Consider the following 23,664-nt stretch of genomic DNA (forward strand, 5'->3'; position numbering starts at 1 on the left):
GGGTATTTCAGAGACTGCTGGGAGTCATTGCGGTACAAGTAAGCACATGGGTTGTTAGGGTAGCTAAGAATAGGAACAGGTGCATGTATACTTGCATGTACACCAATGCTGGGAGTTTGGTAAATAAATTTGATGAATTTGAGGTATTGCTCAAAACATCAAAGGCAGATAATGTTGGGATATCAGAGATGTGGTGTCACACAGATATAAGGAATGCAGAAATGGAATTTGGGAGTACAATGTGTACAGGAATGATAGACAGGATAGGAAGGGAGGAAAAGTTATGCTATTAGTTAAGAAACACATAAAATCCAAAGTACAGCCAGTCAACATGAGTGGACAGAGCAGTATCAAGTGAGTTTTGTGTGACATAAGCACTGGGAAAGGAAAATTGAGAGTAGGAGAGTGTTATAGGCCTAATGACTGATGAGTATAATAAACAACTGTACAGAGAAATACAGTGGGCAGGTAAATCAGAGTGTCTTATAATAGGGATTTTTAATTTCCCACATATTGACTGGAATTTGTGGGTTGGTCACTTGCACACTAGCAAGGCTTTTGTGGATTTATTGGATGATTGTTTTCTACAGCAGCATGTTTGGGAGGCAACTAGAGGGAATAATACTCTTGATCTGATTATCAGTAGTGATTCTTCATGCATTGAGAATCTACAGATAAAGCAACCACTAGGTGGCAATGATCACAGTGTGCTGAAGTGGGATTTACTCAAAGAGGTAACTACCATCAGGGGTAGAGGGAAGGGTTTTTGCTTTCATAAAGGTGACTACGGTGGTCTGAGACAGTATTTAAATTCTATACAGTGGGACCAACTGATGATGTTACCAACAGTAAATTCAAAATTAGAAGCATTCAAAGAATTAATCTTAGAAGCTACTAGGCTTTACATACCAACTAAGAAATATTGTTCAATGTTTAGCCCTAAATGGATGTCAGATGAACTGATGAGACATGTGGCAGGGAAGAAAGTACCCAACACAGCACATGGGATACATATAAATTAACAGGTGACACGGAAGCCTATGATAGATATAAGCTGGTCTGTAACAAAGTCACAAAGGAGGTTAGGCAAGCAAAGGCAGATTCTGAGAAATCTTTGACAAAGGATGCAAAGAAGAACAGCAAAGAGTTCTTTACTTATGTAAACTCCAGAATGAAGGGTACGAATCAGATTGGTCCACTTGATAACAATGGTTCAACTGTTGATGATCCTGCTCAGATAGCTAACAACTAAACGGGTATTTTGTACCTAAATTCACACATGAGGAGTTATTCCAGGAGGGAATGCCAGAGGTGAATTAAACTCTGGCAGTGAGCTACATGATTTTATAATAACTGAGAGCAAAGTGGAGGAGAAATTGTTGAAGATAAACATAAGAAAGGCAACTCGGGTGGATGGGATCTATCCAGTTATATTAAAAGAGGCAGCAAAGGAAATGAGCAAAAGCTTCCTTGGACTTAGGGGAGGTATCTGAGTACCTGGAGATGTGCAAATGTGACTCCAATTCACAAAGGAGAATCAAAGGATGACAAGTAATTACAGACCTGTTAGTTTAACTTCTGTTCCAGGAAAATTAATGGAGACACTGGTTAAAGAAGCACTGCAGAATTATCTAGAGAAGACTTCAGTTATAGCTCGGACACAGTATGGGTTTGTTAAAGGGAAGTCTTGTCTGACCAATTAGTTTGGATACTATGATGTGGTCACAGAGGAACTGGATGCAAAGAATAATTTGATATCATATATTTGGATCTTAGAAAGGCTTTTGATACTGTTGCATATGGAAGACTGCTGCACAAATTGGAGCAGTGTGGCATCGGAGGCAAATTGCTGCTATGGATAAAGGGATGGTTGAGTTGGAGAAGACAGAGAGTGGTAATCAACGGACTGTGTTCTTCGTGGACTACCCTAGGGTTCAATGTTAAGTCCATTGTTCATTTTTTATTTATTAATGATATTAATAATGATATATCAGGCTTAATATCTAAGTTTGCAGACGATACAAAGGTCGGCAGGGTTGTTAATGACACTAATGACAGTATGCTGCTGCAACAAGATTTAGAAAAGTTGAACAGACAGGCTGAGATGTAGCAACTGAAGTCTAACATTGACAAATGTGAAGTACTGCATATGGTAAGCAATAACCCCTGAGTAACGTATCAACTGCATGGTACTACACGACAGTGGTGGAGAATGAGAAGGACCTAGGGGTAATTGTGCAGTCAGATATGAAGTTTTCTGAACAGTGCAGACGGTCTGCAATAGTAGCTCATAGGGTCTTGTCAATGATATACACAAATTTTTCTACAGGGATAAGGAGGTGATTATCCCCTTGTATAAAGGCAGTCAAGCCACACCTTGAGTACTGTTTACAGGTCTGGAAGCCTCATTTTAAGAATGGTGTAGAGCTGCTGGAACGAGTACGGAAAAGGGCAACAAGATTAGTGAATGGAACAAATGGGTTGGTTGCTCTTACAAAGAAAGGTTTAAGTTTTGCAAATTACAGTGTCTGGAGACTAGGCACCTATGAGGTGATCTGATTGAAGTGTATAAGGCCTTGAATGGTTTGAGCATACTCAATGCTGAAGGGATTCTTCCTCTTGCTCAGAATAATCACCTGATAGGGCATAAATTCAAATTGAGGAAACACAGTTGTAGGATAGATGTGCACAAGTTGTAGGATAGATAGAAGGTGGTTGATTGCTGGAAAAAAAATTCCATCTGTAATTGTAGAAGTTGATAGCTTAAATAGATTAAAGGCAGAACTAGACAAACATTTGGAGTGAATGGATCAGTGAAATGAGAAGGGTTTTTTTTTGGCTGATACTGTATAAGCTTGCTTTCTTGCATCATATGCCATTACTAATGTTAATGCTAACTAAACGAGTATTTTGCATCTATATTCAAACATGGGGAGTTATTCAAGAGGAGAGGCCAGATGTTTATCAAACTCTAACACAGAGTTAAATGATTTTGTAATAACTGAGAGTATTAATTAAGCTATGTATGTAAGCATAAATTTATTTTTATTTTGCTAATTGGAAAATATTCTTCAGATTTTAAAGTATCATTTAAAGCAGGGTGGGTCTACTGTATTTTGTTGGGAGATCCCTGGGCTTTCTGTGCTATTGAACTTGTGCTTGTTTGAGACCATAAAAAATAATTGTGACTTCGAAGAGTGCAGAAGGTACAAGAAAGCTAGATGTTGCCGAAGAGATTGTGCTTAGCAGTGATGAAGAGGAAGAAAATTTAATGAACGTACATGATCTGACATAAGTATCACAGTTTGTAAGGTAAGACATTTGTTCAGTTATTACTATTTAAATCACTACTATTATAAAAATAAAGTTAATATTAAGTTATTACTACTATAAAAATTAAGTTTCCGATAGTTATAAAAAAAAATGGTGTATTTTTGTTAGCATTTGGAACGTAACCCTCCCTTTTTTGTACTGGTTCTTAGTCTCTTTTAACACGGTTTCGCATTACACAAAATTTTTTTGGAACCAAACTATCGTGTTATACGAGGGTTACCTGTACCACATATATTTTGAAACTCAAACCAGTTAGACGTGTATTAAAATATTCATTACCTATTATTTTATCAGAAGTATTACAGGCTAAAGCAAATCGTGTTGTTTTAGAATAAATTTCCATGGTTCTCCTCAAAGCTTGCTGGGCTCCTTCTGTCATGCTATTTTGAAATAGAAAATATACAGATTAAATAACATACATATATATACAAAAAAAAGCACACTGTCTCACTAAAATGAAACATTAGTAACTCTATATTATAAGTCAAACAATATTATGTCCGGACACTTATGTCAAACTGATGACTCATAACTGGTGAACATTTTAACATGTGCACATGGAAGAGTATAAAGGATTCCGACTGCAGTATTCCAATCCAAGTTAGTTCTTGGTGGACTGTCATACCAATCAAAAAAAAAAAAAAAAGAAAAAAGAAAAAAAAAAAAGCAACTTTAGTAAACTCCATACGTACAACATATCAATCAATTGGATATTTCGCACATATGAATCTCATCTTATACTAACTGCTTTGAAGTAAGATGTCAGTATTCATTTTAACTTTTACAGACTGTCACAATGCATGGACCATACTTTCAGGTTTGATACAGGATCTGAAAATAATGACAAAAACTTCTGTAAACATGTTGAGCATACTCAATGCTGAAGGGATTCTTCCTCTTGTTTGTTTGTTTGTTGTTTGGTTTTTAGGAGCATTAGCAACTAAGGCCATATTGCTCCGGGATATGCGGTGGTCATTCCCTGACCTTTCCGCATCCTCCATATTTGGTGGTGACGGGCTCGAACCCCAGTCTAATCAAGAAGCGTGTGCTATGCACTGATGCTCCTTCCCACCTGGCTACGGAGGCGCCTCTTCCTCTTGCTCAGAATAATCACCTGATAGGGCATAAATTCAAATTGAGGAAACACAGTTGTAGGATAGATGTGCACAAGTTGTAGGATAGATAGAAGGTGGTTGATTGCTGGAAAAAAAATTCCATCTGTAATTGTAGAAGTTGATAGCTTAAATAGATTAAAGGCAGAACTAGACAAACATGTTCTCGACAAAACAAAACACACTAGACAAAACTAGCTTCATGACCATTCAGTTCCTGAATGGTCATGAAGCTAGTGTTTGAATTTTAAATGATAAAAATAATAAAATTAATAAAAATGAGCAGATATGTATCTTAACATACATGTTTGTTTATTATTTATTTTGTATTTTTTTATTATTTTTTACCATTGAAAACTCTCCACACTATTTTAAAATGCCATAGCTTTCTCCATAACTACTCAGAATTGGACAGATGTTGATAGAAAGGTTTTTCATTTTTTCCAGTTTTGAATCAATTCTTAGAATAAGGGCCATATATGGTGAAAAACCCTGTACGTCAAGTGGGTGTGTTTATCATCATTCATTAATTTTCCCGAATTAACATTTTTTAACCTTTTATAGATTATTGCCGATGGTGAAATTTAAGCTCTTCACAAAAAAGAAATAAGCTTATTCCTATTTATGGCTGGTGATTTGTGCTAACTTATTTATATTGAGCTGGAGGCCTCATAAGCAAGTGGATTGCCATTCCAATAAAATCCCATTTTCAGACATTCATCGTCATACTTATGTGAGATCATCAGCTGCTTATGTGAGATCATCGCATTCAGAGATTCATTTGTCACAGCACATTTAATATCTGCATTCAATATCAGCATTCAACATCTGCACTGAAGTCCTGTTCACTGTTTATTGGTCTTCTGAATTGTAGTGTTTACATCACTACTTTTCTACTTCAATGAGCCACTGTTGAATCACTGATCCATTTTTATGAAATGGGAACAATGCAATATAACAGTAACAAAAAAACCTGCAAATTTAGTGAACATAAACAATAGCAAGCAAATAAAAACAAAATAAGAAGCAAACACAGCTGAAACAAACTGAGCAGAAACAGTGCCCAACTTATTAACCATGTAGAACAAGTAAATGAGCTGTCCTGACATTCTGCCAGGACACCTCATGGGGTTTTGTCAATGATATACAGAAAACTTGCTAGCAGGGATAAGGAGGTGATTATCCCTTTGTATAAAGCCATGGTTAGGCCGCATCTTGAATACTGTATACAGGTCTGGAGGCCTCACTTTAGGAAGGATGTGGATCTGCTGGAAGGGGTGCAGAGAAGGGAAATCAGATTGGTGAAGGGAACAAAAGAGTGCTCTTACCTAGAAAGGCTTCAGTTCTGCAAACTGCAGTGTCTCGAGACAAGGCACCTGTAGGGAGATCTGACTGAGGTGTTAAAAAGCCTCGAATAGATTGAGTAAGCTGAATGTTAACGGTATTCTTCCACTTACTGAGACTACATAAGAGGGAGCATAAATTCCGGTTGAGGAAGGATGGTTGCAGGATAGATGTGCAGAAGAATGCTATATAAGCTTTCTTTCTTGCATTATTTGTCATTACTACTACTAAAACCCTAAAAAGGGGGGGAGGGTCATTCTAATCCCACTGTGTGTCTAATCCCATTGTGACAAACAATAGCAGTTTCAGCAGAAACAGCTACAGGCATATTTTTTCATTCCATCAGTGTCTGATAGTTGTTTCAATGCTTTTTGCCTGAAACTGTTTACAGATGGCCTCATAGACTGACATAGGAAAATGCATAGGAAATATTAAATTATCATTTGTTCCACTATATAAATCCAAAGCTAAAAAACTTAGTATTATGGAAGGTATATAACTATTGCCAACACTGCATGATAGTTATATGCCTTCCACATGTTATGGAAATGTCCATGTTATATGGAGTCATCCGTCTATGCCTTTTGGTATTTAAGCTCTTATAGTGGGAGTGATTTGAGCACCTGAGATAAAAGTATACTTTCAGTATACTACAGGACTGCAGGGGTATTTTGATGCATTTGATTTTGATCACGGAGAGACTTTGCTCTCACTGAAGACCAAGTACTGTGTTAAGTTGAGTACTCAGTCTTAAGTAAGAGCAGATGGTCTCTCCATGATTGAAATCAAACTCAGGTAATGATTTGAGAAAATTCAAAATTCAAATCAATTTTGATTTGAGTATATTTCTCTTTGTGGAAAAACAGAGAAATATACTCAAACTGTTTATTTGAGGCACCTTCTGATTTGTTTCACAATATGAAATGCATAATACATTTCTGTACAAACTTCAGTTTATCATTATGGCTATGTACAAATACAATGCACTGGTATTGCTCGTGCAATCATTTATTTTGTTTAATTTAAAAATTTTTAAAAAAACCAACTCTGTATATAGCACAAATAACAAGGTTATCCAAAAAATTAACTGAGATATACAGAAATTTCAATGGAACTAAATCTCTTTAAAAAGCATCAATATATACTTTTCATGCATAAATCTTACCTGTCAGCTTCATCTAAAATAATAATTTTATGCTTTCCTACTGGTAATGTGACCTTTTGCTGGGCAAACATTTTTATCTTGTTTCTCACAACATCAATACCCCTAATAAAAGGGGGAAAAAAATGTAGCAGATATAAACAGTCATTTCAACAGTAAAAGAAATAAGAATTAAATTATAAAACGCACCTTTCATTAGAAGCATTTAATTCCAGTACAGCATCTTTAAAAGAACTGCCTAACATCTCTCTGGCTAAGCACAAAATAGTTGTAGTTTTACCAACCCCAGGTGGTCCCTAATTAAAGGAAATAACACTTTTTTTCAGATCAGTTTCTTATACATGTAAATATTAAGTAAAACTTCATCTAATTATTGATAGATGAATGAAGAACAAAAGAAGTGAAAAGAGAAAATCTAAATGTACATTGCTATGACATGACATAGGTAATGCAATATGATTATAAATGGGACTTTCACTGCATTCAAAATTAAAAATACATAATTCAATGTATTAATATGTTAAATTTTGATAACTGCAGACATTTCAACTGTTATATATGATGTTTCAAAACTGCACAGAACAAATGTAGGTGCATAGTCTACAGCTAAAAAAGAGAAAAGGTATGCTGAAACCATTACAAGCTCATAAAGGGAAATTTCAATGAACTCCAATTTTGAAAGTAAACACTTCGTGCTGTATATATATCTTGTAGCACAAGTACCAAAAGATTGTTAGGACCTGCAACTATATCACTGGAAGTGTATGGAGACTGCAAACATATAGAGGACATGAGCAGCAGTTGTATCCATTTCACAGTATGCCTGTACACAAGATATGAATAAACAAGAACTCTTTTCAGTGGCTCATTTTATAATGTACAAGTGATCCTGAATTCCTCAGCCATAGTTACATATCTTTTGCAAGAAATGGAATTCTCAACTTTCAAAACATTCATACCTAGGCTAAAGAAAATTCACATATGATCGTCAGTACTCCCTATCAACATGCCTTTTCCTATAATTTTTGGGTGGTGTTCTTGGGGACAATCTTATTGGTGCTTATTATTATTATTATTTTTTTTTTTTATCAGCAAAGCTTTCAGGAATGGCATACCCACACTTTCTGTAGAACAATTTTTGGGAAGTAACGAAAAACATATCCCTTGGAACTTAAAGGAGGATGTGGTTTGTGTACAATGAAGCACCATCCCACTTTTCATGTAATGTTTTACTTGGGAAAAAAACAAAAGGAGTACAACCACCAATGAAACTAGCTGGAGTAGCCCTGTACAGAACTTCCATGATCACCCAACCTCACACCCATTGATTACTTTGTGTTGTTGTGTGAAATTTATTTTACACATATTGCCATGCACAATGAACTAAGAAATTATGTCTTAGAAGCTGTTGAAACCATTCAGAATAGTCCTAAAACAATAAAACATTCCAGGGAATCATGATTCATTGCATTGACTGCCACACTGAACAAAAAGTTCATTTTTGTTTCTTTTTAGGTTTTGTAATATATGATTAATGTTTAATATCTTGGAAAAGGCGAGCAGATGTGCCTATTACAGCTCTTCATAGTGACATTAAAGTATAGATCAGAGGGGATTAAAGCAGGATTAGTGGAGTAGAACAGGATTTCAAAGGTTATTTAGTATATTGTAAAGTTTATTTTAATAAGTTTTTTTTTTCCCTCTAATACTTTGATTTTTTTTTTATATTATAAATATAATTTTTTGAAAGTTTCTTTTATTAATAACACTACCCAACACGATTTTCACCTCCAGAAAATCAATGGTTGTTTCTGGTCAAGTTTTATGCATAGAACTTAAAATCAATCATAAAAATTTCCTATCATGTCTGTTTTAAGATATAGATAGATAACTGGATTCTGTACAAACATATCATTACTGTTTGAAATAGAATTTTTAAACTTATTAACTTTTGGTTGGTTTTGTTTATTGGGCTAAAAGTTAAGGAAGTACCTCATTACTGTTCTTGCAATATAGTATATTTTAATTTTGATGCACTTTTCTAGACAAGTCAGTATTTTTATTAATTTCATTACACCATTCAACTGTTCAATATATAGTGTATGATAAACTATGCTACAAGAATTCACCTTCTGTTCAAATTTACCAATTGCTTTTAATGTTTTTAGGTTAATGCATTGTTAAAATGGGAAAGACAAAGCCCAGAACTTGCATCAATCACCCAGACAACTTCTGTTATGTTTGTGGACACTTAACCCCAAAAACTCAGAGGAAGAAAATATACAATGTCACAAAAGTTGCATATTCATTGTACTTTGGCTGCAAGATCGGTGACTAAGAAAAAAATTAGGCTCCATATCTGTTGTATTACTTGTACAATGAACTTAAGGCTGTGGTTATATGGCAAGCTGAGAGCATTACCTTTTGCCATCCCTATGGTGTGGCGCGAGTCCAAGAATCATTTCGACGACTGCTATTTCTGCATGACAAAAATAAAAGGTATTTTCAAAAAGAGCAAGCACTGCATCAAATATCTAAATATTCCATCAGCAATTAGGCCAGTGCCACACGGTAAAGAACTGCCAGTACCTGTGCCACCAAAATCTTTGGATATTCGAAGTAGTGATGAAGGTACAGAAGAAATTGTTTTACCAGATGTCACGGAACCATGTACTTCACATGATTTGGAGTACGAGCCAGAAAAAGAAAAGGCTCCACATTACATTGAACAAGAAGAATTAAATGACTTGATCAGAGACTTGGGCTTACCCAAAGAGAAGGGTGAATTACTCGGATCCAGACTACAACAGTGGAACTTACTCGCCAAAGGTACGTTTGTTGTTGTTATTTGGTTTTTAGAAGCATTAGCAACTAAGGCCATATTGCTCCGGGATACACGGTGGTCATTCCCTGACCTCTCCGTATTTGGTGGTGACGGGCTCGAACCCCGGTCTAATCAAGAAGCATGTGTTACGCACTGCTGCTCCTTCCCACCTGGCTACGGAGGCACCTCGCCAAAGGTACAAACATTACAATATACTATAAACGAAACGAAGAGTTTTCAAGATATTTTGCAATGGAAAACAACGTGTCTGCAAAGACGTCATTGGTCTTATGCACGAACTGAACACTGTTCACAATACCTCTGAATGGCGTTTGTTCGTTAATGCGTCAAAACTAAGTTTGAAAGCAGTATTGCTTCATAATGGAAATACTTTACCATCAATTCCTCTTGTTCATGCTGTTGGCCTGAAAGAAACTTACGATAGTAAGTTCCAGATTCTTGCTGCTATATGTTACAATGACTATGGTTGAAATATTTGTGATCTCAAAGTGATTGGACTGCTTGTTGGGTTGCAAGGTGGTTTCACTAAATACTGTTGTTTCCTGTGTTTGTGGGATAGTCTTGCAACAGCCAAACACTATGTCGTACAACACTGGGACAAAAGGGAGAGATGAATATATTCCCGGCAAAAGCAATGTAAAGTATGTTCCATTGGTTGATCCACAAAAGGTTTTTCTTCCCCCTTTACACATCAAGCTTGGACTGATTAAGAATTTCACTAAGGCACTGGATAAAGAAAGCAGAGGATTCACATATTTACTGAAAATGTTTCCAAATTTATCTCGTGCAAAGCTGAAGGAAGGAATTTTCATAGATCCTCATATAAGAAAGCTCATAAAAGATGAAGAATTTCAAAGAAACCTGAATGATGTTGAACTGGCTGCATGGAGATCTTTCAAGGCTGTGGTACACGGATTCCTCGGAAAGAGAAAAGAAGAGAACTATGAGCAACTGGTGATAAACTTGCTGAAATGTTACAAAAACAAGGGGTGCTGAATGTCATTGAAAATGCATTTCCTTCATTCCCATCTGAGAACTTAGCAGATGTCAGTGATGAACAAGGAGAGCGCTTCCACCAGGATGTATCTGCAATGGAAAAACAATACCAAGGTCACTGGGACTCTGCCACTGTGGGAGATTACTGTTGGTTCCTTAAGCGGGAAAGCAATCTGGAGTATAAAAAGAAATCACTGAGTGGGAAACATGTCTAAGTAACATATATTGTGTGTAATAATTACAACCATGTATGCTGATATTGTATAAAAACAAGGAATTTAAAAAATGCGTATATCTTTTGATGTAGACGTGACTGGAAGTAAAAGATTAATATTTTCATAATCAGGACATTAATTTTGTTCAAAAGAACCAACTTTCGTAACAGAGGTATGACGAAAAAAAATTTTGTCAGGTAGTATAATTAGTAAATTTCATAATGGTTATTACAAGGTCCGCCTTGAACACTTCGTCAGAGGGTACCACGACTCATACGGATATAGCCGATATCAATTTCTGGGTGAGTCGTGATTTTGTCCTTTGCAGAACTTGTGGCATGTATTCCAAGGTCGACCTAGTGGATAATCCTAGCTCAACTGGAGATTCTTTTCTTTGTCACCAATGTAAGGAGTGCACCGACCTTAAGTTACAATTTGGTGCATTGCTAGAAAAATTTGAGTCACTGAAAAAACAGGTGCTTGCCCTCGAGAATAATGAACTGGGAGCTCCTCAGGGACTCAAGACTTTAGCAACCTACCAAGTGGTGCACTCCCAATTCAGGCCCCAGAACAGAATAACTGTGCAAACTACTCTGGTTCAAAAGGACTTAATTTTATTAGGAGACTCTATTGTCAGGGAAACAGGAAATATTTTTTGTAATAAGGATAGGTGGACTAGAACCAGGGTATGTCTGCTGGGAGCAACTATTAATGATGGCACCAACAGATTGTCAGATTTTAAGGGGGGGTAAAGAGAATATTATTATTCATGTGGGGACTAATGACATTAAGCATTCATGATCTGACGATTTGTTAGACAAATATAGGACCATGCTGAAGAAATGTTGTGAGTTAGGTCACAATGTCTATGTGTCTGCAATTCTGCCCAATCACAATAGGAGGGATTATATACTGAAATCCTTGTGGATTAACTCAAGACTTGAAGGACTCTGCAAGGCTTTTGGGGGGAAATTTCTATCAGATTGGCCTGCACTTGTAGGTAGAAGGGATATGTTTTGTAGAGACGGGATACATTTAAACAAAGGTGGTGCAAGAGTTTTTGCCAGTATTATCGAGGATGCCTTAAAGGTTCAGGGAAACTGCTAGTTCGGGCGACAAGGGTAATATAGATATGCATTTATCTGATAATATTGATCAAATTAACGCTTGCACACACCTAAAGAGTATTTGTTTGTTACCTCAACAGAACATAGTAGCAAGATGTTCTGAGGGCAGAAACATTACAAATGAGTGGGTAGCAAATGTCAGGGAAGCAAGCTTAAATAACTTTATGGGGTGTGTCAGGGTAGTTAACTATACAAGAACACTAAGTCTTAACTGTTTATACAGTAATGTGAGAAGTGTCGTCAATAAAATGAGTGAATTCTAACTGCTGGTTAGGACAAGTAACGCTAACACAATAGGGCTTACAGAAACGTAGTGCCACCCAAAGATAGGGGATGATCAGTTTCAGTACGGTATGTATAATGTATTTAGGAAGGATAGGGAAGATAGAAGGGGTGATGGGATTGATGATAAGAAACGAAATGACGAAAGCTTTCCCGGAGTCAGATGTTTCGCATGCTAGTATTGAATCTGTATGGTGTGAGATAGTTGGAAACAAAGGTATAATTAGAGTGGGAGTAATCTACAGGCCAGGTGATTGTGAAGATTATGATGAGAGCCTCTACATGCAAATAGAATGGGCAAGTAAGCGTGAATATCTTATTATGGGTGATTTTAATATGCCTCTAATTTATTGGAGCAAATGGGAAGGAAACCTCATATGGGGGACTAAATTTTTAAATCAACTAGATGATTGCTATTTGTATCAACATGTCAGGGAAAGTACTAGGGAAAAGAATACTCTAGTTCTCATCATCATCATCCATGAACCAGATGACATAATAGGGCTGACAGTACAGGAACCAGTAGTAGGAAGTGATCACGGAGTTCTATGGTGGATAATGAAGAGAGAGAGAGAGGTAGCAGTAGTTAAAGGCAAAGGAATGGGTTATAATTTCAGGAAAGGAAATTGCGATGTCTTAAGGTGCTACATGGCCTCTATTAAATGGGTAGATACCCCACAGAGAGAAAATACAATTGAATTATATGGTATACCTTTAAAACATTAATCACAGAAGCTTTGAATGCTTATACACCATTAAAAAAAATACTCCACGAGGAGGATTCCAAGTTGGATGAATAATGAAGTTGTCAGATTACTTGAACAAAAAAAGATGGCATGGAAAAGTTACAGAGCAATAAAAAGTATACTGAAGCCTATAACAGCTACAAAGTGATCTGTAATAGTGCCACAGAAAAGGTTAGGCTGGCAAAGGTAGATTATGAGAAATCGCTGGCAAAGAGAGCAAAGGGGGGGGGGGTAAGGAATTCTTCAGATATAAAAATGCAAAGAGAAGGACAAACCAGATCAGAGCCTTATGTAATGGATTTGGGATACTATTAGATACCCCAGCTGAAGTTGCAGATGAACTCAACAGTTACTTTGCATCGATATTTACAGAAGACCCTTTATATCAATGAGAAATTATGGGAGTGAAGTTGAAAAAAATGTAATTAATGATGTTGAAATTTCACATGTTTATTTAATGAAAAAACTCTTGAGCCTACAGGCCAGTAAAGCTCCTGGAATTGATGGCATTTATCCTATAATCTTAAGGGAGGTGGCAAGTGAGTGCACTGAACCATTGAGGCTAAATATGAGAGCACCACTGGACTCGGGAGTGATTTCGTTGGATTGGAAAAGTGCCAATGTGTCTCCAATACATAAGGGCAGTTCTAAGAGTTACTGGCCAATTAGTCTAACTTCAGTAGTAGGGAAAATCATGGAGACAATGATCAAGGGTGGAATTCAGGATCACTTAGATCAAAATGGAATTCTCAAGGATACCCAGCATGGTTTTGTAAAGGGAAAATCATATTAAACTAATCTGGTTAGCTATTTTGACAGGTTCACTCAAGAGCTGGACTTAGGGAATAATTTCAAAGTTGTTTATTTGGATTTCAGCAAAGCGTTTGACTCAGTCCCACATGAGCGGTTACTTTATACGCTGGAACAGATTGGAATCACAAGGAAAATCCTTATATGGATAGCTGGATGGCTTCAGGGCAGGAGGCAGAGGGTTGTGATAAATGGCTATTCCTCAGATTGGTTTGATGTAAGAAGTGAGATTCTCCAAGAATCAGAATTAGGACCACTGTTGTTTTTCATTTTCATAAATGACATCGATGAAGGGATAGAGGGCATGATGTCTAAATTTGCAGATGATGTAAAGATTGGTAAAGCAGTTAATGATTACCTAGATAGACTTCAGGGATGGTCAGAAAAATGGCAGCTATGCTTTAATGCAGCAAAGTGTAAGGTATTGCACCTGGGGAACAGTAACCCCAAAATAACTTATAAACTTGGCAGAGTTGAACTAAAACCAGTAGTGGAGGAAAGGGACTTGGGTATTATGATACAGCCATACAAAAAATTCTCTGAGCATTATAGACTGGTTGCAAGGAGGGCCCCATGGTGTTCTATCGATGATTTATCGATACGTCATAATCCCATTATATAAGACTATTGTAAGACCACACTTGGAATACTGTGTTCATGTATGGAAACTGCACCTAAAGAAAGACATTGTTCTTCTTAAAAGTGTTCAAATACGTACACCTGCCTAGTGAGATCAGCAAAAGGGCATCCATGAAGAAAGACTTCAAATATGTGGGTTGCAGAGCTTGGAAACTAACCTTAGAGGAGACTTGATTGAGGTGTTGAAGTCTCAGAGGCATAAGCAAAACGAATAAGGACGAAACTTTCACGGTCACGGTTATACATGATTCTAGAACAAGGGACCATAATTTCAAGTTAAAGAGGGAGTTTTTTTCAAGTTTACGGGGGGGGGGGGGAGTTGTACATTATGTAGTACACTGAGTGGACAGAAATCATGGGATACCTACCTAGTAACAGGTTGGCCCACCTTTCGCCCGGATAAGGGCAGTCACATGGCGAGGCATTGAGTCCACTAGTTCACGAAAGCGTTCCACAGGTATTTCCATCCATACTTGCTGCACCACTGTCCATAATTCCATCGCATTCCTGGGTGGAAGATCCAAAACTCTTAACAGACCTTTCCACAGCATCCCAAAGATGCTCCACAGGGTTCATGTCCGATGAACAGGGAGGCCATGCCATTCCATTGTGGTAAAATCTGTGGAATGCTCATCGAACCATGTTCTAGTGACCACGGCTCTGTGAGGAGGCGCATTGACCTGCTGGAAGAGTTCACTGCCCTGAGGGTGCACGATGACCACGAAGGGATGAAGATGGTCTGCAAGGATGGACACGTAACTTGAAGCATTCGGAGATGCATCTAGATGTACCAGAAGTCCCAACATGTGCCAGTTGAACACGGCCCCAAACCATTACAAACTGAAGAGTCCTGTGTCATGGTGTTAGCAATAGGACTCTGGTGGGTCAGCGGCACCCATAACCTATTGCGGCTAATGATCGCTCGATAGTCTTGGTGGAGATGTTTCTGGCACCTCCATCGTTGAAGTCAGCGGTGATTTGTGCCACTATCACTCTCCAGTTGGCTGAAACAATGTGAGACAGACATCGATGGCAACGTTCATCCACCACCTTTCTCCACCCACAGCACTATCCATGATGAGATGTTATTCCGGAAATGGCATATTCCTGATACACTCTTGATACTGTTGAACGGGGATAGTGCAATTTCTGTACCACCTCCATGATAGAGTGACCCATGTGTCGGGCACCCACTATCATCCCTCTTTCGAAATCAGTTAACTCACCATGTTTATGCCGACCGGGCTAGCTGGGTGGGTAAAGTGCCTGCCTGGCAACCCAAAGGTTGCGGGTTCGAATCCCGCCTCGGGCTTGGATCAAAAGTACTGCAAAAAAAACCTTGGAAGGTGCATTATGGCCACAGAAGCCGATGCACCAACAACTACCCAAAAAAAAAAACCCATGTTTATCCATACTAACATTGAATTACCATCTACGTCAATGCAGTGTACCTATATACCTTCCAAGTGGTGGGTTCGTCCACTAGTGGAGGGGTATCAGCATCGCATTGCTAGGAACCAGGTATCCCATGAATTCTGTCCTTTCGGTGTAGTTGCATAAATTAAATTACCTGGGAATGGAGGAGGCAATACCTTTTAAACAACACAGAGATAACCTAATCTTATGCACACAATCACCTAATCTTATATATGGTGTCCAATGTGAACTGTTTAAGATAACATTATCCATGAAAATGATTCAGGTGTTAAAGGCAATTTGCTAGATAGAATAGTTTCAGTTTTATTGTAACTATGGTATCATTACATCTGCTTAATGTAAATTTAAGAGAGAGAAAGTTGTCATCTGTTTCTAATTAAAACACCAGGAAAAAATTCACCAGTAAACACTACAGTTCAACAAAACTTGACTACATTGCATCAAAAAAAGTTGACAGTACAGGAACCAAAGGAAATGGCTAAACTGTTATAAAATGGTAGTGTCCAAAGAAATTTCTGTGGTAAAAGAAAAAAGTGTTTCAGTTTTAAGAGAGAAGGTAACATCAAATTGAGGTATTTCTAGGACTCTATTAAATGGAAGGACTACTATGTACTATTGGATATAGTAGCATTTCCAGTTATATATATTCAAAGGATTTATACCAGAAGCCACAAAAGCATTTATTCCAGTGGAGAAGTTCCACAGTACAAAGATACCAAAGTGTGAATTACAAGAGAAGGGTTTAATGGTGCAAAAAAAAAAAAAAAAAATAGGATATTTACAGACTAGCACAAGACACCAATTCATATGAGCATTATAAGTATATATGATGTGCAATAATAAAGTTCCCAGGCTGGTTCTGTTGCAGTCATGTTTGATGGGTTTGAAAATAAACAGAAGTGATATGTTGTAGTTCAAACTTCCTACAACAGATGGTGGTAAAGAGATTGTCCAGTAGGCTGACAGGTTGCAAGTAACAACCAGTTTTGTTAGTAGCATTAACGTTTAGTGTCACAATTTTGCAATGGACAAATATAAAATTTTGCTTTAATCTGGGAAAATCTGCAATGGAAACAAATGAAATGATGAAACATTAAGTCATACCAAAAATCAAAAGTTCAGGAAACTGTGGCAAGATATCATCGTTTGAATCTCAGAATGATGGCTGATGAGTTGGATACAAATAGGGAGATGACTCATCAAATTCTGCATGATTATTAAAGGAAAAGGAAGATGTGCAAAATTTGTGCTGCACAGCCTCACTGATGAGCAGAAGCAATGAAGAGTGTCATCATGAGAACACTTATTCCAGACTTATCAAGACAATCTTAATTTTCTTGCTCATGCTCAGTGTACTGTCACTGAGCATGAGTGTTGGGTGTGTCAGTATGAACCAGAGACGAATCATCAGAGCATGCTGTGGGCTTCAAAATCATCATCAAGGCTCAAAAAGTTTCATTCACAGAAGTCCAAGTTGAAGACTATGCTGAGCATGCTTTTTTTGACCAACGGTGTAATTCACAAGAAATCTGTACCTGAAGGGGAGAGAATAAATACTGCGCTCTCTGAATGGGTGCTTCAAGGCTATTGAAGCACATTTCCCACGTGAGACTGCAATTTTGAGAGAAAGACAGCTAGTTCTTGTTGTGCAAGTGCAGAATGCCCCATTCATTCTACACTTGTTGCAAAGACATTTCTGATGAAATGTGACACTACACAGCTCAACCATCCACCCTACTCCCCCAAATTAGCACCAGCAGACTTCTTCCTCTTTCCCAAGGTGAAACTTGCTCACAAAGGAAAGAGATTTCAGGATGTTTAGGACATAAAAAAAATATATAACCACCAAACTGAACATCAGTTTGGTGGTTATGTATTAAACTGTTCTAGTATTATACCATTCTAAAAATTTCTGAAAAGAGTCGGTGAAGACATCTTTTCAGAAGTATAATAAGAGCATTCAATCAGGTAGTAATTACTTTGAATAAAAATAAAAGCATTTATGGAAGCTCATTCACACTATACTAAGCATCTTTGTTTTTATTGCACCAGTTTGGAAACTTTATTGCCACACCTCACATGTAACAAAACCACTAATAGGGTAAGAGATGTGAAAGCTGAATATGAGAAATCACTTAAAAAAAAAAAAAAAAACCTAAGAATGGGAACAAGGAATTCTTAAATGAGCTCCTTGTTCTTGCACTTATACATGATTACAAAAAGAGAGCGAACAAATAGGCCCCTTACTTGATCATAATGAATGAATCACAAAAGCTGCAGATGACTTGATATTTACTGTAATGATATTTACAGTTGAAAGAATATTTAAACCATATAGAGAATAGTAAAGAAGAATTATAATATAAGTGATATAATGATAATCAACCCATTGGGAATGTTAATGATATCAACATTAGACTCCATGATGACGATTCCATTGGAATGGAGAAGTATTAACATCTCTCATTACAGGAGTAGCAAACGAAGTAATAGGCATTAGGCCAGTGGGTTTTCTCCCATATTGAAGAAAAGATCATAGAATTATGTTTAAGGATACATGGCCATCTTGATAAGAATAGTATCCATAATGGATTACAGCGTGAATTTGCAAAGGGGAAATCATTCTAAGTTAATCTGGCAAATTATTATGATGCAAGCAACAACCGTAACCTTATCTATCTTGACTTTAGTAAAGCATTTAATGTGGTTGGATTAGTGTAGCAAGTGGGATCAGTGCTGGGACCTCTCCTATTTCTAATCTTCCTTAGTGAAAACATCAACAAAGGAGTACAAAGCAAGCTGTCAATGTTTGCTGACAATCTAAAGGGAGGAAGAGTGGTTAAAAGAATTTTTCAACAGGATTTCAAGTCATTTCTACATTAACTTTGCACACTGTGCTGGTCAAGACATCAAAGGCAGATATTGTCAGATATTACTGGGATATCAAAGTGGTGTCACACAGATATAAGCAGTGCAGAACTGAAATTTTGGGAGTACAATGTGTACAGGAAGGATAGGAAGGGAAGAGGGGTTATGCTGTTAGTTAAGAAACAAAATCTAAGGAAGTGCATCCAGTTGACATAGATGGTCATTGCAATGTTGAGTCAGTTTGGTGTGACATAAGCACTGCAAAAGCAAAAATGAGAGTAGGAGAGATTTATAGGCCTAATAACTCTGACAGGCAAAATGAACAACTGTACAGAGAAATAGAGTGGCCGAGTAAATCACATTGTCTTATAATGGGGGATTTTAACTTCCCAGATAGTGACTGGAACTTATGCGTTGGTCACTTGCACACCAGCAAGACTTTTGTGGATTTACTGGATGATTGTTTTCTACAGAAACATATTAGAGAGGAAACGAGAGAGAGAGTAATACTCTTGATCTGGTTATCAGCAGTGATTATTTGTGCATTAAGAATTTGCATATAAAGGAACCACTAGATGGTAGTGATCATGGTGTATTGATGTAGGATTTACTTAAAGACGTAAATACCATCAGGGGTAAAGGGAAGGGTTTTTGCTTTCATAGAGGTCACTACAGCTGTCTCAGACAGTTTTTAAATTCTATAGAGTGGGACCAACTGATGACATTATCAACAGCAAATTCTAAATGGGAATCATTCAAGGAAGTAAAAGTGCAAGCTACTAAACTTGCACTTTTACTTCCTTGAATAAACATTTCATACCAATTAAGAAATATTGTTCAAGGTTTAGGCCTAAATGGATGTCAGATGAACTAATGAGACTCGTGGCAGAAAGAAAACTGATTGCAATGCATTTAATTAACAGGCAACGCAGAAGCCTATGGTAGATATAAGCTAGTCTGTAATCAAGTCACAAAGGAAGTTAGGCAAGTGAAAGCAGATTACGAGAAATCTTTGGCAAAGGATGATAAGAAACACAGCAAGAACTTCTTTAGTTATATAAACTCTAGAAGGAAGGGGATGAATCAGATTGGTCCACTTGATATCGATGGTTCGACTGTTGATGATCCTGCTCAGATAGCTGGCAATCTGAATGAGCATTTTGCATCTACATTCACACATAAGGAGTTATTAAAGGAGGAGAACACCAGAAGTTTATCAAACTGTAATAGGGTAATGCTTCATGATTTTGCTTAATACAAACTGTATTTTGCAAACTGTAATGCTTAATGATTTTTTAATAACTGAGAGAAAAGTGGAGGAGAAATTGTTGAAGGTAAACATAAGAAAGGCACCTGGGGTGGATGGGATTTATCCACTTGTATTAAAGGAGACGGCAAAGGAAGTAAGCAAACCCTTAGTCATAAACATGAGAGCATCCTTGAACTCAGGAAAAGTCACAACAGACTGGAGATGTGCAAATGTCCCAATTTGTGAATTGGGAGATTTCCCAATTCACAAAGGGGATCTAAGGGTGACACGAGTAATTACAGACCAGTTAGTTTAACTTCTGTTCCGAGGGAAAATAATGGAGTCACTAGTTAAAGATGCACTGCAGGATCAGATAATCTACAGAGGTCAGCAGTAATACTTCAGACACAGCATAGGTTTGTTAAGGGAAAGTCTTGTCTGACAAATTTTATTGGATACTATTTTGTGGTCAAAAAAAGGAACTTGATGCAAAAAAAAAATTTTGATATATAGTTGGATTTCAGGAAAGCTTTTGACACTGTTGCACATGGAAGACTACTATACAAATTGGAGCAGTATGGTATTAAGGGCAAGTTGCTACAATGGATAAAAAGGTAGTTGAGTGGGAGAAGACAGAGTGCTAATCAATGGACGCTGCTCTTCGTGGACTAATGTTATTAGTGGAGTCCCCAAGAGTTCGGTGTTGGGCCCACTGTTGTTTTGTATATTTATCAATGATATTGATGAAGGTATATCACACTTAATGTCAAAGTTTTCAGATGATACAAAGGTTTGTGGGGTTGTTAATGACAGTGTGCTACTACAACAGGATCTAGAAAAGTTGGGCAGATGGGCTGAGAAGTAGCAACGGAAGTTTAACATTGACTAATGAAAAGTACTGTATATGGGTAAAAGTAACCCAATAGAAATGTACCAACTGTGTGGTACAACACTTAGGATGGAGAAAATAAAAAAGACCTGGGAATAATTGTGCAGTCAGATATGAAATTTTCAGATCAATGCAGACAGGCTGCCAAAGCAGGTCATGGGGTATTGGCAATGATATACAGGAATTTTGCTAGTAGGGAAATGGAGATGATTAATCTTTTGTATAAGGCAATGGTCAGGCCACAGCTTGAGTACTGCATACAGTTCTAGAGACCTCATTTTAGGAAAGATGTCGAGTTGCTTGAGCAGGTACAGAGAAGGGGAAGGAGGAGGACCGAATTAGTGAGGAGGAACGAAGGGGTGGTCTTACCAAGAAAGGCTTAAATTCTGCAAATTGCAGCATCTGGAGAATAGGCACCTGAAAATGATCTGATTAAGGTGTATAAAGCCTTGAATGGGCTGAGCAGGCTCAATTCTGATGGGATTTTTCTGCTTGCTCAGATTACAAACCTCAGGGGGCATAAATTCAAATTGAGGAAAGACAGTTATAGAATAGATGTGCGCAAATTTGTCTTTAGTCAGCAGGTATTTGATTGTTGGAAGAAACTTCCATCTGTTGTTGTGGAAGTTGATAGCTTAAATAAATTCAAGGAGTAACTGGACAAACATTTAGAGGGAATGAATGAGTGAAATGGTTTTTTTTTTCTTGTTTGTTTGTTTTTTTTGACTGATGCTACATAAGCTTGCTTTCTTGCATCACATGCCTCTATTACTATACTAAGAATCTTTGAATAAAATAAAAATACTGTAATATCGCTCATGTCTGATGAGGTCCATTCTTATTTTAATGGCCAAGTCCACAAACAGAATCATCGTATATGAGCAGAAGAAAATTCCCTCGATTATTCAAGAACCTTATTTATTTATTAATTTTTTTTAAGAGGATGGCATTGCAAACAAATGAAGATTGTCACCTTAATATGTTAGAACATTTAATTTTATTTCTCTGATTTCCTAAATGTTCTATGTAGTTCCAATAAGAGAGAGAGCACATGCTGCATGATAAGGTTTTATGGTTTGTGTTCAAGAAATTATAATTTATATGAAATGAAATCAAAATAGGATCACATGTGCAATAATTTCTATATATTAGTCATGTTTGATATTTTTGATTGAGCCTAATATACAAATAACACTTTTATTAATACTTAGGTTTAGAGACCAGAGAAAAGTCACATGGTACACTTAAAGGTGACTAAGATGCATGGCACACAAAAAAATTATAAAATCCAGTTATAATTTTATCTTGAAGTTTATTTACAAGGTTTTCACAACTAGCAATGCAATGAAAATGTGATGGTGATGATTCCCTACTATCACTGAATTCAATATCATTCAGTGATACTGCATCACAGCATTTATAATATAATTCATTTTAGAAGTATCAGAAATTTATCTGATACAATAAATTTAAATAACACATTCTTTTTATTAGTTTTATTTCAAAAGAAAATATTAAAAATATGTAAGCTCACTTACTGCAAGAATAATATTTGGTACATTTCCTTCTTTAGAAAATACCTGCAAAGAAAAAAAATTATGAATTAACATTAATGGTTACTGAAAATTGTTTTTCTTTTCAGACGAATTTAGCAAAACTTCCCATCAGAGGTCAGCTGGTAAAATATTCAGGCCTTCTAATGGTTAAAAGTAAAAAAATAAGACATCTTGGAAAAAGAACATAGCATTAGTAGAGGCATATGATGCAAGAAAGCAAGCTTATGCAGCAACAGCCAAAAAAAAAAAAAAAACCACTCCCATTTCACCCCTCCGTTCTTACGAAATACCTGTCCAGCTGAGCCTTAAATTTATTTAGGCTATCAACTTCCACAAGGGATGGAAGTCTGTTCCACCAACCAACTACCCACTGGCTAAAGGAAAATTTCCGCACATCTATCCTACATCTGTCTTTCCTCAATTTGAATTTATGCCCTCTCAGGATTATTCTGAGCAAGAGGAAGAATCCCATCAGAATTGAGCATGCTCAAACCATTCAAGGCTTTATACACCTCTATCAGATCACCTCGCCGGTGCTTAGTCTCCAGACACTGTAATTTGCAAAACTTAAGCCTTTCTTCGTAAGACCAACCCTTTGTTCCATTCACTAATCTTGTTGCCCTTCTCTGTACTCATTCCAGCATCTCTACATCCTTCTTGAAATGAGGCCTCCAGACCTGTATACAGTACTCAAGGTGTGGTCTGACCATTGCCTTATACAAAGGAATAATCACCTCCTTATCCCTGCTAGAAAAATTCCTGTATATCATTGACAAGACACCATGAGCTACTCTTGCAGCCTGTCTGCACTGCTCAGAGAACTTCATATCTGCCTGCACAATTATCCCCCCCCCAGGTCCTTTTCATTCTCTACCACTGTCAGTGTAGTACCACAGAGTTGATATGTTGCTCTGGGGTTATTGTTTCCCATATGTAGTACTTTACATTTGTCAATGTTAAACTTCATTTGCCACCTCTCAGCTCAACCTTTCCAGATCCTGTTGCAGCAGCACAGCGTCAGTAGTGTCCTTAACAACCCTGCCAACCTTTGTAT

The 23,664-nt window shown here is 37.1% G+C and overlaps 1 protein-coding gene across 2 annotated transcripts in view; it reads right to left on the reverse strand.

Moving 5' to 3' along the window:
* The window catches only part of RfC4 (replication factor C subunit RfC4), a 46,474-nt gene that overhangs the window by 13,842 nt on the left and 8,968 nt on the right, over nt 1-23,664 (reverse strand). The window contains exons 3-6 of one of the 2 annotated variants that reach the window (XM_090371006.1): nt 22,593-22,634; nt 7,141-7,247; nt 6,955-7,056; nt 3,613-3,713 (exon numbers count right to left, since the gene is read on the reverse strand). In XM_090371006.1, coding sequence (XP_090227132.1) covers nt 3,613-3,713; nt 6,955-7,056; nt 7,141-7,247; nt 22,593-22,634 — 352 coding nt within the window. The remainder of the gene's footprint in view (nt 1-3,612; nt 3,714-6,954; nt 7,057-7,140; nt 7,248-22,592; nt 22,635-23,664) is intronic. The other variant, XM_090371007.1, reaches the window with a different exon arrangement.

The sequence above is a fragment of the Mastigoproctus giganteus genome, chromosome 3 (assembly GCF_048544385.1).
Source record: "Mastigoproctus giganteus isolate SK-2022 chromosome 3, ASM4854438v1, whole genome shotgun sequence".
In the NCBI taxonomy this organism is placed as follows: Eukaryota; Metazoa; Arthropoda; class Arachnida; order Uropygi; family Thelyphonidae; genus Mastigoproctus; species Mastigoproctus giganteus.